The sequence below is a fragment of the Xenopus laevis genome, chromosome 2S (assembly GCF_017654675.1).
Source record: "Xenopus laevis strain J_2021 chromosome 2S, Xenopus_laevis_v10.1, whole genome shotgun sequence".
Taxonomy (NCBI): domain Eukaryota; kingdom Metazoa; phylum Chordata; class Amphibia; order Anura; family Pipidae; genus Xenopus; species Xenopus laevis.
Window position 1 is genome coordinate 9,844,001 of NC_054374.1, and position 16,449 is coordinate 9,860,449.

At 40.7% G+C, this 16,449-nt stretch overlaps 1 protein-coding gene across 4 annotated transcripts; it reads left to right on the forward strand.

Annotated features, from left to right (window-relative positions):
- The first annotated feature begins 5,669 nt into the window (after positions 1–5,669).
- rbm11.S (RNA binding motif protein 11 S homeolog) lies at positions 5,670–16,116 on the forward strand. 4 transcript variants are annotated; one of them, XM_041583138.1, is made up of 6 exons: positions 5,670–5,731; positions 7,153–7,411; positions 9,542–9,704; positions 11,301–11,379; positions 12,631–12,727; positions 15,173–15,642. In XM_041583138.1, the coding sequence occupies exons 2-6, from the start codon at positions 7,316–7,318 to the stop codon at positions 15,470–15,472; spliced, it is 735 nt and encodes a 244-aa protein (XP_041439072.1). In that variant the 5' UTR covers positions 5,670–5,731; positions 7,153–7,315; the 3' UTR covers positions 15,473–15,642.
- The last annotated feature ends 333 nt before the right edge of the window (positions 16,117–16,449 follow it).

Consider the following 16,449-nt stretch of genomic DNA (forward strand, 5'->3'; position numbering starts at 1 on the left):
TAAACGTACCAGGGGTATGACCCTGGTTTCACTCGCTCTGTGTGCCAACTTGTATTACTTTGTTACATAAAAATTGGGAGAACCGTCTCCCTTAAGTGTTTGAGCACCATTCGGAATCATCCTTGAAGGGCCTGAGTGTGCCCGTGACCTTCTACATAGTTGTTACCTCCGACTTTTCATTCAGTCCAATTATATCTTGACACGTGCGACTCCATTCGACTTGTCACGTGCATTTTGTCGCCGATCCGACGAAAAGCACTCATGGAGTTCTAGCCTTATGTGCAGCCATGCATCAAAATGAAGTGCTAATTAGCCATGCAGGCTGTGGATTCCATATGTGTTCGGTATTAAAGGGGAGCGGTGGCAACCCTAGCGATAACTGAATAGCATGGAGTGGCATAAATGCACAACATATACAAACATTTAAGATTTAAGGTTAATAATGTTTTGGAGTTACAGAAACATTTTGGGACAGTAGTGAAAATATTGGGGCAGTACAGGGAGGGAACTAGGGGTAGGCAGAAGAGGCAGCGGCCTGATTGGGGGCGCTGGGGAGCTACTTCTTCTGCCTACCCCTACCTGGACCTCCTCTACCAGCACTTTTGCATACACAAGCGTCACTGTGCACGAGCTACAGGGGAAGGAGGGGGGGGGGGGGCAAGCTGGCCGGCTGGGGCACTAAAACCCACAGCTACAAGGGGGGGGTCCAGGGGAAAACGGGTTATTTAAATTCCTTTGATTCCCTTGCTCCACTTTGCCCTGCTGCAAATGAGGACCCCACAAAAAAGAACTCCTTGGGGTATACGTTTTGGCGGTAGGCTGCCATTATGTAAAGGACCCCTTTTGTATGAAACTGTCCTGCTATGTCCCATACGATTCGAACTAAAAATCGTTCGACTATTCGACCATTCGATAATCGAAGTACTGTCTCTTTAAGAAAAACTTCGACCCCCTACTTCGGCAGCTAAAAGCTACCGAAGTCAATGTTAGCCTATGGGGAAGGTCCCCATAGGCTTGGCTGAGATTTTTTGATCGAAGGATATTCCTTCGATCGTTGGATTAAAATCCTTCGAATCGTTCGATTCGAAGGATTTAATCGTTCGATCGAACGAATAATCCTTCGATCGTTCGATCGCAGGATTTGCGCTAAATCGTTCGACTTCGATATTCGAAGTCGAACGATTTTAGTTCCTAGTCGAATATCGAGGGTTAATCAACCCTCGATATTCGACCCTTCATACATCTGCCCCTACATGTATCCCTTAATATCAAAATAAACAATGAATGTATATTACAAAAGTGCTTAGAATAGCCCCCTCATCAGTTTTACATTCACTTATTTTAAAGGTTTACTTATCCTTTAAATATCATATTCCATGTTTACATTCAATCTATAGATTAAAGCAATCATTAAATAATTATTTTAATGCCATTATATTCTGTAACTGTTGTTTGTTAAATTAGAATAAGACAATGAATTCATGTAAAAGGCTGTGTTACTTGCTGGTGATGATAAGACGCTTTTATACCTAATGAGAAATAACTTGTAGAATCAGGGATTGAATTTATATTGGATATTCCATTTCATTGCATTGGAGATTCTGTACTCCAAGTGTATCAGATATGAGCATCAAGCAGCGTATGAGTTTTCCCCTGGCAATGATAAGAGGCTGCACAGAATGAAAAGCAGCTGGTGCTCGCTGCAGGCTAAATGCACACCAGCTGTTCCCCCGTAAAGCGCTGCAATGGATAACACTGTTTGAGGGGCTTATTTTACACTAAGGGCCCTTACTCATGGGCTTTAAGCTGTGCTCCCCTGCGTTCTGATTTCATGCGTTCAGCCACAGGGGAGCGCAGGAGTAGACGCGCTGAATTCTTTTCAATGTGGCTGTACTCACACAGACTCATGTAAGTGTCGAACGCAGATAAAATGCAACATGCTGCGTCCCAACCTGCGTTGGGCGCTTAAATGCGTCTGTGTGAGTACAGCCACATTGAAAAGAATTCAGCGCATCTACTCCTGCGCTCCCCTGCGACTGAACGCATAAAACCGGAACGCAGGGGAGCGCAGCTAAAAGCGTTCATCTGTAAGAGCCCTTACTAGGTACGGGACTGCTATGTAGAATACTTTCGAACCCAGGGTTTTTTTTGGATAAGGGATATTTCAGTAATTGGAATTCATACTTTAACTCTACTAAAATGATTTAAACATTAATTAAACCCAATAGGAATGTTTTGCCTCCACTAAGAATTAACTATATATCAACTAGCTGATGTGGTCCTTGATTGCGGGGAAAGTCATACCTGCCTGACTGATATCTGGCCTATTTTTGACCAGATATTGGTCGGTGGAAGGCCCCAAATCAGCAGCTGAAATCTGCCCATATATTTAAGGGTATGACTTAAAGGGGTGGTTCATCTGTAGATTTACTCTTAATATGTTATAGAACTGCGAATTTTAAGTAACTTTTCAATTGGTCTTCATTATTTATTTTGTATAGTTTTTTAATTATTTGCCACTTTCTTCTGACTCTTTCCAGGTTTCAAATGGGGATCACTGACCCCATCTAAAAACAAATGCTCAGTAAGGCTACACACTTATTGTTATTGCTACATTTATTGCTCATCTTTCTATTCAGTCCCTCTCCAAATCATATTCCAGTCTCCTATTAATTTCAGTGCATGGTTGTGCAGTCTCCTATTAAATTCAGTGCATGGTTGCTAGGGTCATTTGGACCCTAGCAACCAGATTGATGAACTTGCAAACCGGACAGCTGCTGAACAAAAAGCTAACTAACTCACAAACAATAATAAATCAAAATAGTTTGATTGCACAATGAAATCCTTAGAATCGTTCGATTCGTATGATATAATCGTACGATCGTACGATTTTACAAAAAAAACATCGACTTCTCAAAACTTAGCCAACGGCTCATATAGGTTATAAGTTTTTTAAAGAGACAGTACTTCAATTTTGTAATGGTCGAATTTGTGAAGTATTTTCAATAGTAAATGAGCCCCTTAATCACTGATGAGGGGGGTGCCTGCTTCTTTACATACAGGTGGGCAGCATTAAAAGGAAATATAACCCTGAACGTTGCCAATCTCTATAAAAATATATATCTCATAAAACTGCCATTTTAATTTCAAATACTGTTTCATATACAGGTATGGGATCAGTTATCCAGAAACCCATTACCCAGAAAGCTCTGAATTACAGAATGGGTGTCTCCCATAGACTCCATTATAAGTACCTGGTACTTGTTCCAAACTAAGATATAATTAATCCTTATTGGAAGCAAAACCAGCTTGTTTGGGGTTATTTAATATTTATGGCAGCAGATTACGTGTCCCCTCTAGGAATACTGACCTGCACCTACAGAAGAGCACACGGAGCTCATGGGCGCCATCTTCCAGTGATTTGGTCATCTTCGGGTCTTCTTTCTTACCTTCGACACATGCGCAGTGGTAAAGAACCGGAAAATTGCTCCAACTGTGCATGTGCCGATATACTGCTCACTTTGCGAATAGTGATAGGCGAATTTATTCGCCAGGCGTGAATTTGTGGTGAATTTCCATGTTTCCCCCAGCCCGACGTCAACGTTTTTTATGATGCTGATGATGAAATTGTCGCGAAATCTTTGCAAACATGACAAGTTCGCCCATCACTATTCATGAAGAATACCGAAGCAACGAAGATGGCGCCCGTGAGCTCTGCTGCACTCTTCTGCAGGTGCAGGTCAGTATTCTTAGAGGGGACACATAATCTGCAGTAGCACTGTGCAGGGGGAGACACGGAGGGGGGCCAGCAGAGGGGGCCAATGGGTCTTTTGCCTAAATGGGGTTTAGTTCTCCTTTAAGGTATGAAGATCCAAATTGCAGAAAGATCCGTTTTTAGTAAAACCCCAGATTCTGAGCATTCTGGATAACAGGTCCAATACCTGTACAAAAAGCCTGATACATTTGTTCAAAAGTATGCATACCTCCCAAATGTCCCGTTTTAAGCGGGACAGTCCTGCTTTTGACAGCTGAACCCACAGTCCCGGATTGTTACAGAAATGTCCCGACTTTCTCTTCCATCTCCTGCACTGAACAGCCAAAAAAAAAACAAAGATACAAAGTTTCTAACTTAATAGGCTTTTGGCAGAGAGCCCAGAACAACCACCAGGTGCACAAAGAAACTTTTGTAACAATTTTGAGATAAGCAAATAAGTAATCGTAACAATTAAGATATAAAATGTCCCTTGGGAGAAGTTAGACTCACAGTTTAAGGGCAGAGACGCACGCTCAAATTCGGGGAGATTAGACACCCAGCGACAAATCTCCTCTTCTTCGGGGTGACTAATCACCCCGAACTGCCTTCCGCTGGATAGAAGGCAAATCGGCGGCGGGGCGGCAATCAGAGCGATTTTTTTCTGAAGTTGCCTCACGAGGAAACTCTGGGTGACTTCATAAAACGAATTGCTCCGAGTAGGCAGTTTGGGGAGATAAGTCGCCCCGAAGAAGAGGAGATTTATCGTCAGCTGATTAATTATCCCCGAATCTGAGGGTGTGTCTCTGCCCTAAAGGGCAATTCATCTTCATTAGCAAAACTGTAATAACTGAAAAAAACCACAGAACTGTGTTCAAACTTTCATAACCTGCCACATTTTGTAAAATGAACATGGTAATTAGGGGGCGTGGCCACACAATGGGCGTGTCCCACAACATTTTCGCCACGCTGCACGCGGCAACTCTTTTGTCCCTCTTTCTATTTCAAAAATGTTGGGAGGTGTGTAGTAGGTACTATTGGATGATGCTATAATAAAGCACTGCAATGCTAAAGCCTATCTCTCTGTCTACTATGAGGCAAGGGCTATATCAGCCAATGAATGGACAGAACTCCCACACTTCCTGTCAGAGATAGATCTGCATTATTTCCTGTCAGGTGATCTCTGAGGTAGCACACAGACCATCACAAAATGGTGGCTCGAGGGAAAATATGTAAAGGGCAATATTTACTGATATTCATATGCTATTATACAATTATACAATTATTTGATATGTCATTTACTATGATATAAATCACCTGTTTGTTATGTTTTGGTTCAGAACTTAGTTTTACATTGACTAAGAGGACTGCGAACGTGCCAACCTATTGCCTGGGCTGCTACCTCACCTGATAAATACTGTACAAGTACCATATACATCATAGCAATGACAAAAAACAGTGACTAGATGTTATTGGCCCCCCAACAAATCTAGTATATCTAGTGGTGGTTCTATTTCACCAATATATGTTGACAATTCACATTAATTAGGGCCTCATGGGCCCCCTATACTTCCTGGCCCCCCTAACAACCAAGTGTTTATATTTGGCATTTTGGTTCTGGAGAAAAGTGAAGAAGAAATGGGTGAAATCCGAAATGCTGACACAATAAATAACCCCAAGACCAACCGCAATGCTGTTTAGATTATTTCTATTGGGAACATGCTGTATCAGAAAGGAAAAGTGGACACAGTTTAGCTAAAACAGATGCTCAAAATTGTTACAAAAGTATCTTTGTGCACCTTGTGACTGTTCTGGGCTCTCTGCCAAAAGTCAATTAAGTTAGAAACTTTGTATCTTTTTTTTCGGTTGTTCAGTGAAGGAGATGAAAGAGAAAGTTGGGACATTTCAGTAACAATCTGGGACTGCCGGTTGAGCTGTTAAAAGTGGGACTGTCCAGCTCAAAACCAGGACAATTGGGAGGTATGCATACGTTTGGGCAAATGTATCAGGCTTTTCGTACAGGTATGGGATCAGTTATCCATTGGGAACATGCTAGGGAATGTGTGGACACAGAAGAAAGGGAAGAAAGAAAGAAAGAAAGAAAGAAAGAAAGAAAGAAAGAAAGAAAGAAAGAAAGAAAGAAAGAAAGAAAGAAAGAAAGAAAGAAAGAAAGGAAGAAAGGAAGGAAGGGAAGGTGGACACAACCTAATTAAGACAGATGTTCAAGGCAGGTCCGGACTGAGAATTAAAATATGTTCTGGCATTTCAGGTAGGGATGCACCGAATCCACTATTTTGGATTCGGCCGAATACCGAACCGAGTCGTAATTTGCATATGCAAATTAGGGGTGAGAAGGGGAAAACATTTTTTATTTCCTTGTTTTGTGACAAAAAGTCACGTGATTTCCCTCCCTGCCCCTAATTTGCATATGTTCGGCCGGGCAGAGGGATTCGGCCGAATCCGAATCCCGCTGAAAAAGGCCGAATCCTGGCCGAATTCCGAACCGAATCCTGGATTCGGTGCATCCCTAATTTCAGGTACACAGAGGCCAAAACAGCCCCCACCAGCCCACTAAATACTGAGTTTCTGTGGCACCTTATAGCAGCCCCTCTGGCATTTGCCAGAACCCATAGATTGCCAGTCCGGGCCTGGCTCAAGGCATTGCTGCATAGAATAGCAACATATATCTAAAGGGATGGGCATAGAATAGACTCTGCTGTAGTGTATATATTATATAGAGATGGGAGGAATGACAACTCCTGCAGGAGAGCAGCAGGACGAGTGCTCCTGGGCTAGGAGTTCTACTTCAGTGGGAAGGATAGGGTTAAGTCCAGAGAGGGGCGGGCCAGAGGCGGGGAGGGAAGCAAAGGGAAATGAAATCATAGGAAGAGGGACAGCGTCAATCTTGCTGCAGCATGAGTAGGTAATGATTATTCTAACACTATCTTACAGATCTGCCTATGCACGCACTGATCTATCTTTTCTGCTTAGTTATCTTCTAGCCATGCTTGTTTGCTTAGGAACAGGTGGGGGTCAATTAGAAGCACTCCAGCTCATGCTGAACTGCAGCTGTCACCATCCTGCAACTGCTGGAGTGCAGTGAGTTTCAGTTCAGCAGGACCTGCTGACTGGGCATTCCTGAGCTAGGAGCAGAGAGTGAATGAGGACGTATTCAGGTAATGTTATATATCTGCTATTGCAATGCCGCTGCAATGTATACACCCTATTGGACAGGGCTGTGGAAAATGCTGGTGCTTCAATAACAGTTGTTTGGTTTAGTTGTTACAGGTAATTCTTGTTTTCTCATACAGCTAGAGTAGAAATGCTGTTGTACAGTCACTGATGTCTGCATTAATATATATTTATTTAGTCTCATTTGACTTTCATTTGGGTTTTTACAGGAAAAAAAGGAAACACTGATGAAAAGGATGAAGTAGTGTATGATACAGACAGTTAAACTCGACACAGATCTTCTTGCTGCCACTGACATACTGCAAAGTCTCCGCGCTTGGTGTGATGCTACTCAGGACTGGCACGATGCATTAGGACGACTCGTGCCTGACCATGTTTAGAAGACAAGAGGAGCTGGATCGCACCCTATTTGTGGGCAATTTAGACTGCAATGTCAACGAGGAGATTCTGTACGAACTCTTTCTGCAGGTGACTGGCATGTAGAAAGGCATGAGAGTGGGACAACTATTACCCTGAATAAGAACTGTAAAACTTGATATTTGAAGTACTAGATGCACATTCATGCATGTATCTGGTTAGAAAGGTCACCTAAAGGGTATATTCACCCAAAAACTTCTAATTGCTGTTAATAGTAGGGATGCACCAATCCACTATTTTGGATTCGGCCGAACCACCGAATCCTTCGCAAAAGATTCAGCCGGAACCAAATCCTAATTTGCATATGCAAATTAGAGGTGGGAAGAGGAAACATTTTTTTACTTCCTTGTTTTGTGACAAAAAGTCAAGCGATTTTTCTCCCTGTCCCTAATTTGCATATGCAAATTAGGATTCGGATTCGGTTCAGACAGACACAAGGATTCGGCAGAAGCCGAATCCAAATCCTGCTGAAAAAGGCAGAATCCTGGATTCGTTGCATCCCTAGTTAATAGTATCTCAAACAGTGTCATGGCCTTAAAGAGGACTCGCCACCCGAAAAAAATATTCAAAATCCTATTTTATCACATTAGTCAAGCAAAATGAACTTTAATTACACTATATAAATGATTTGAATCTTGTTTACTTCAGTCTGGGAATTCATAATTATAGCAAGCAGGCAGGAGCCATTTTGTGGAAACTGTTATTAAAGGGGTTGTTCACCTTTGAGTTTACTTTTAAGCTGATGTAGAGAGTGATATTCTGATACAATTTGCAATTGGCTTTCATTTTTTATTATTTGTGGTTTTTGAGTTATTTAGCTTTGTATTCAGCAGCTCTCTCTTCAATTTGCATTATAAACAATCTGGTTGCTAGGGTCCAACTTAGTCTAGCAACCATGCATTGATTTGAATAAGAGACTGGAATATGAATAGGAGAGGACCTTGCTATAAAGATATAGAATAAAAAGTAGCAGTAATAATAAATGTGTAGCCTTACAGAGCATTTGCTTTTAGATGGGGTCAGCGACGCCATTTAATTATAAAACTACAAAAAATAAATATTGAAAACCAATGGAAAAGTTGCTCACAATTGGCCATTCTTTTACATACTAAAAGTTTACTTAAAGGTGAACCACCCCTTTTAAGGCAAGCCTTGCATCAGCTCAGAATCTTGTTTATGCACCAGAATGGGGGTCCTGATGTCCATCCCCATGTCCTGGTTACACAATTAAATGGTGAAGAGAACTGGGGGAATGTGGGGAGAGCAGTGACAACTAGGAAGTGCTGAATGGAAAGTGAAAGTAATTGTCTGCCCCGCCTCTATGCCTAAGACATAGAGGAGGGGCAGACAATATTTGAGATTTTTAAAATGAGTTTACAGCAGCTTTGAATGCTTTAATAAAAAAAGGAAATTCGATTTCGCGTTTTATTTGAAAAGGCTTTTTATGTCTGAGTGACAGGTCCACTTTAAAGGAGAAGGAAATCTACCAAAGCAGTTTATTGTCAATAGATTAGCCACAACAGTGCAAGCTTTAACACTATATTTATTCTGCAGAATGCTTTACCATACCTGAGGAAACAGCTCTAGAATCTCTCTCTGTTTGTTTAGGATAGCAGCTGCCATATTAGCTTCGTGTGACATCACTTCCTGCCTGAGTCTCTCCCTGCTCACTCTGGGCTCAAATTACAGCAGGGAGGGGAGGAGGGAGAGAGGAGCAAACTGAGCATGCTCAAGCCCTAACCCTGGATGTTTAAGCTGATACAGAAGCCCATGTGTATATAAAGGAAAGAAATGCTGTGTTTCTTTTGACATTCTTTTAAGAGTGTACTGGTGTATTTATATAGACCTTTCTGATAAAGCTTACTTAATGTAAGCCTTTTCTTCTCCTTTAAGCAGTGTCATGGCCTTAACACAACAAATAACAATATTTTCCCTTATTCGTGGTGCAGACAAGATAACAGATGGTTGGTCTGTGTTGCCCGGCTGTTTAATCAAGGTATCAGAATACTGTATAAAGGAAGACACTGCTTTGTGTATCAACCTTTTGCAGTGAGTACATGCTGTGTCATTGATGGGCATGAATAGACAGCTTTGGCTTCTTCCTAAGTGCCCTTTTACAGATCTAATACCCACAGGGGTACCTTTGTCAAACTGCAATTTAATATTTGCCTTGTCTTTCAGGCCGGGCCTCTTACCAAAGCGACCATTGCAAAAGACAAAGAAGGTAATTCAAAGGCATTTGGCTTTATCCGCTTCAAGCACTCAGAATCTGTGCCTTATGCCAAGGCCTTACTGAATGGCATCCGATTATATGGACGGGCAATTAAAGTTCACTATCAATTCGGTAAGTTTTAAACCACCTTTGGGGGTGGGGTAAAGGTCTCAAAATGGCAAGTCCTTAAAGGAACAGTAACACCAAAAAATTTAAGTGTTTTAAAGTAATGAAAATATCTTGTACTGTTGCCCTGCACTGATAAAACTGATGTGTTTGCTTCAGAAACACTACTATAGTTCATATAAACAAGCTGCTGTGGAGCAATGGTGGAAATTGAAAAACGGCTATATGGCACAGGTTAACTAATGGATAACAGATAACACCATTAAACAGACAGAGCTTATCTTCTATCTGCTGTGTAACTTGAGCTTATTCTCCTTTGAATGGCTGCCCCCATTGCTACACAGCAGCTTATTTATATAAACAATAGTAGTGTTTCTTAAGCAAACACAGCAGTTTTACCAGTGCAGGGCAACACTGCATTATATTTTCATTACTTTAAAACACTTTTATTTTTTGACGTTACTGTTCCTTTAAAGTAATGATTTCTTTGCAGATGGAGAAAACACTGATCTGCTCCACTGGGTAGTGCTAAGACTGTACACAGGAGGGGAAAAAGGAAGCAGATCAGCAGTTTTTCCACCGGCGTACATAACACCTGCTGTAACATTACTCTTTAATCATATTCTTAGCAACGATTTAGCTGTTCTTTATTTTTTATAAACATTTTTTTTTAAAGGGGAACTATCGCGAAGATGAAAATGTAATATAAGCTTCAGCATACTGAAATAAGAAACTTTCTAAATATACAGTAGTCGATTAAATATTCTGCATTGGTTCTGAAATAATCAAGTTTAGTTTCACTATCCCTCTCTCACCATCTGTATCTCTGCATTCTGTCTTCATACAACATTTGGGTCTCAGATAGTCATTGGCAGATCCAATATATCTTATAGGGGAGCTGATTTTACCTAGATGATATATTAGATCTCACTCCATTAAAATCACAAGAAATACTGTCTCTCTACATGCAGAATTTGTGCAGAATTTTGTATTTGATTTGTACTGGAATCAGTTATTTGAGTGAGCTCTAATACATCTATTAGGAAAGGAGCCCCCCTATAAGATATATTGGATCTAACTGTCAATAAATATCTGACACCCAACTGCTGCATGAAGAGAGAATGAAGAGAAACAGATGCTGAGAGAGGAATAGTGAAGGTAAACTTGATTATTTCAGAAATGATGCAGACTATTTAATTGATTATATTTAGATAGTTTCTTATTTCGGTATGCAGAAGCTTATATTAAATTTTCATTTTCGCAATAGTTCCCCTTTAAATATTTTCCCTATTACCCAACTTTCAGATTGTGTGTGTGTGGACCCCCCAAAAAACTATTGCTCTGTGAGGCCACAATTTCATCATTCTTGTTGTTTTTATTACTTAGCTTTCTGTTTAGACCACTGCCTAGTTGCTAGAATAAGTTGGACCCTATCAACCAGATAGCTTCCAAGCTAGAGAGCTGCTGGACAAAAAGCTAAATCATTTAATAAAAGAAAATGGAGACCAACTGCAAATTGTCTTAGAAACAACCCTGTCGACACCATGTAACTGTGAACTACCCCTTTAGGTTATTTAGCAAGTTTATTTTACTGTTTCACAGGAAGTTCCTTCTCTTCTGAAGAGACTAATGCACCTCAAAGTTCAGCTAATGGTTTCACCCCATATCCCCAAGACTACGGGTAAGTAAATTTCTAAATTTAGTAACCAGAAATAGTGCTCTTGTACCTACTTTCAGTAGAGACTTGGGGAGTCAGGGTTTGTGAGTTAAACGTAATTTGTTTTATTGTCATAGTAAAGAAAAAATGTCTAATGTACCCGTTTGGAAGGACGTGTTTTCCATTTAAATCATTTGGAGTGGTCATGAATGCTTTTCAGTGTTATGGGTGCACTTACCGTATATACTCGATTATAAGCCGAGTTTTTCAGCCCTCAAAATATGCTGAAAAACTCCACTCGACTTATACTCGCGTCAAGCGCAAAAACGGTCGCCGGCGTCTAAGAATAGTCGCCGGCGTCCAAGAATAGTCACCGGCGTCCAAGAATAGTCTCCAAGAATATTCGCCGGCGTCCAAGAATGGTCGCTGGCATCCAAAAACGAGACGCCGGCACCTCCAATGGGAGCAGAAACCCTCAATTTTTTGATTGAAACTTACCAGAAGCTGCTGCATTTCTCACCCTAGGCTTATACTCGAGTCAATCAGCTGTCCCAGTTTTTGGAGGTAAAATTAGGTACCTCGGCTTATACTCGGGACGGCTTATACTCAAGTATATACGGTAACTGTGGGTATATTAACCTTTGTCCCATTTAAATGATCGAAGAGGACTTAAAGGAGAACTAAGAAGAAGGTGTTTTGGCTTCTGTACCAGCCCAAGGCAACCACAGCCCTTTAGCAGTAAAGATCTGTGTCTCCAAAGATGCCCCAGTAGCTCCCCATCTTCTTTTCTGTTGATTCACTGCACATGCTCTGTGCTGCTGTCACTTACTGAGCTTAGGGACCCACTCACAATATACAGTACACATAGAATAGAAATGTCACAATACAAGGTTGATTAGTAATTAATACAGATAATTACTATATGGCAGCACAGAAACCAGTGCAATTAGCATCAGAATTTAATAATCAGCAAACCTGTAGCATCAGCTTATATTACAGGGAAGCTCATTTTCTGCTGGATAATTAGTGACGAGCCCTAAGCTTAGCTTCTCAACAGCCAATCAGAGCCCACTGAGCATGTGAGTGTCACAGACACTTTCCAAGATGGTGACCCCCTGTGACAAGTTTGAAGTCCTGGATCATTGCTGCTATTGACAAGCTGAAACTTCACGTTGGTGAAACAAGTTCAATGTATAAAATATTGCATTTTTAGCCACTTACGTTTAGGGTTTAGTTTTCCTTTAAAAAATGATATCAATTTTCATCATTTTACAGAATGAGTGGTCCAGAGGACAGATCTGCTGCCCTTTCAACCACAAACTTTGTGGATAACAACTATTTTCATCAGACGTTTATGTACTTCCAGGGGATGGTAAGAACACTGTATTTACATATTATATAACATGTTCAGCATTGCATTTTTTCACAGGTTACTTATATAGAATAGAGCGAGACTAATTTACTTATATCGGTTCTAAATTCCACCAGTGCAGTTCCCAGTAGCAGCCAGTCTGAGCTTTCTTTGTTTTTTATTTATAGTAGATTGATCTATATTAGCAAATTATTCCCATAACGAGAGAGATGGAACCAAATCTACAACAGACATTGGGGTATATTTATCAAAAAGTGAAGTTGGAGATCGCCACAGTTTTCTAGAGTGAAATTCCGCCTCTCTCCATTCATTCTGTGGGATTTTTAAAGGACCAGTTAGTATACATGAAAAAAAAAAACACAAAGACAAATGAAACTTTGAAATCGTTAAGTCTTTATTAAGAAATAACTTATCGAAACTCCGCTTGAGCTCCTCTTCAGAAAAGGTGATCCATCATGCTGTGCTCGATTTCTCCTCCCTGCCTTCCTTATAGGAGATAGCCAGGGAGGAGAAATCGAGCGGCCGCACAATGGATCAGCCACCTGTCGCCTTTTCTGAAGAGGAGCGCAAGTGGAGTTTCGGTAAGTTATTTCTTAATAAAGACTTAGCGATTTCAAAGTTTAATTTTTTTTTTTCGTTGTATAGTAACGAAGTTAAATGTTGATGCTACTGGTCCTTTAAAAGAGTATTTCTCAATGGGTGAAAGTTCACCCTTTAATAAATACACCTTTAAAAATGCCATAGAAAATAATGGAGAGTGGCGGAATTTCATTTTAGCTAACTGTGGCGATCTCTAACTTCACTTTTTGATAAATATACCCCATTGTGATGGGTAGGAGCACTAAAGTTGCTTCAATTATAACCCTTGGTGTTACTCTTTGATGTATAACCATGTCCTTCCAAATGCACCTTTCTGATAAAAGCAAGTTAAGCTGGCCATAGACTCAAAGATCTGATCGTACAAATCGAGGATTCGTACGATTTTCGAACCGTGTGTGGAGAGTCCCGACATTTTTCGTCCGGCGGAGATCGGTCGTTTGGTCGATCGGACTGGTTAGAAAATTTCTGTCGGCTGCCGATAATATCTCTGCGTGTATTGCCGATTGTACGATTTTCAGTGGGAGACTGTCACTAGCTTTGGTTGGACATAGATATCGTACGATTGCTGTCAGGGGCAGAACATTGCTGATCTCTTCTTTAACTAATCTGACTGGTAAGACTTTGATCTGAATGGTTAGTAGCGGGTCGGGAGATGGGAAAGTCCGATCGTACCATTATTCGTACGATCGGATCTTTGCATCTATGGCCAGCTTTACACTGCAGATCCTGCCAAATACTAGTGCATCCATATAACCAGATAAGGAGGGTTCAGTGCAATAGGCAGTGGGATACGTAAAGTAGCCCATCCTCCCTCAGTCAGATATCCTGGATTAACCCTGCTCAGTAATGCACCCCTTCAAAATTGCATCTGAAAGAAACATTTAAAGGAACAGTTCAGTGTGAAAATAAAAACTGGGTAAATAGATAGGCTGTGCAAAATAAAAAATTTATCCAATATAGTTAGTTAGCCAAATATGTAATATATAAAGGCTGGAGTGAACAGATATCTAATAAAACAGCCAGAATCCAACTTCCTGCATTTCAGCTCTATAACTCTGAGTTAGTCAGCGACTTGAAGGGGGGCCACATGGTACATTTCTGTTCAGTGAGTTTGTAATTGATCCTCCGCATTCAGCTCAGATTCAAAAGCAACAGATATGACCTATGTGGCCCCCCTCAAGTCTCTGATTGGTTACTGCCTGGTAACCAGGGTAACCAGTCTGTGTAAACCAAGAGAGATGAAAAGCAGGAAGTAGAGTTCTGTCTGACATGTTATACATGAAATCACTCCAGCCTTTATACATTACATTTTTGGCTATATCTAACTATATTAGAAACATTATTTAATTTGCACAGCCTATCTATTTACCCAGTTTTTATTTTTACACTGAACAATTCCTTTAAGCACATTATCCTCGTATAAGTTGCTAGAACCAGGGGCACTGCGGCAATGAGGCGTATTGAGACTGTCGCCTCACTAGGTACCAGGGGCGGCAAAAATGCCGCTCCTGGTACTTTTAAGAGGCAAATTTCCGGATTTCAAAATTCGGCTCTTCTATCACAGAGAGCGCAGTTAGGCTCTCTGCGCTAGTGCACTGGCCCTCTCTGCTGCCCTGGTGGACCCCCCCGGACCCCCTCAGAGGAAAAAGGTAAGCGCACGGGGGAGGAGGGGCGGCAGCAACTGCTGAGGCCAGGATCGCCCCTGGCTAGAGCAGAATATAAAATATACATATTAGAATGTGACTGCGAACAGCAAAACCTTTACCTAAATGTGTATTTCTTTAACTACAGACATAACTGTAGTGATTTCACCTTTATACAATTTTTTATTTTTTCTCTTGGAAGATAAACCAGTGTTTATCTTATGGATGGATGGGCCAGCAACCTTCCTGTTCGACACTAGCCTTTCCTTGGCATAACGACAACCCCTTTCCATGGCCGAACGAATCAGGAAGTGACGGTGTTCCCGGGCCAAGTTCTATGGACTGCAACGCAAACAGCTACAGGGCCTACCAAAACTGCGAACACCCAAATAAAAAGAGAAAGAAGCAAACCCACGATTCTACCAGTAACAGTTCAGACCTGAACCAGCATGAACAAAGCCACAAGCCGAGAAAGCGCAAGAAAAAAAAAAGGAAGACTTAGATGTCTTTGGGCAAAAGCAGAAAAAATTCTGAACTGAATTTTCCAGCATCAAAAGGATGAAATAGTGTGTAGTGTTCATTAGTACAATGGACCAAAGCTGGAATCTGAAAGCACTCACTTGAACTGTCATTTTATTTTGACTGGTTATAGTTTATTTTGACTGGTTATAGCTATGCTATATATATATGATGCAGATTCCTTGTATATCATTGTCTGCACTAAACACGTATGTTCCATACATTCTATGGAAATGCTGTGATATAGAAATATACCAATAAAGGAAACTTTACTGGAAAGGCTACACATTATACTGCCCTATAACAAAGCACCAAGGACTTGTGGGTTATTTGGCTTAGTTATAGGTAAACGGGAGAAGGGTTCTGGATCAGTGATGAAGGTAGAGAAGAAAATGTAGGTATACATTTAAATATAAGCAAAAATGTAAAAAAACGATGTATCTCTGGTTGCCAGGGAAAGTTATGCTTGGCAACCTGATTGCAGATTTCTTCTGAAATTAAATTATTTTCTTATAAGTGGGGGGTCAAGCATCCAGATATTATTCCACATTCAAATCTGTAGAGTTGCAGAACAAACACTTATAATCATTATAATAAAATGAATTAGTAATAATTTAAAAATAAAAATGTTTAATGGGTCTTTATTAACATTGATGTATATTTCCCACTTTTGGGGTGTTGAAAGGGAAACTCTATGACTATGCTAACTCTTATTCTGGTGGAAGCATGATAAGCATCTGTAACGGGTATGACTTCCCTTCAAAATTGACAGCTGCTGCCCAGTAGCACAATGTTATATTGCAGCTCCCACTGTCCGCAGGTGGTGGAGGAAAGGTTTCAGAAGCTTAACAGTAACTCTCAAAGGTGCTTTGAAAAATGATTAGGGCCCAGGAATTGTTAACCAAAAAGATGATATATTAAACAGTAAGAAAGGTAAATAAATTGTGAGGCAACATGAGA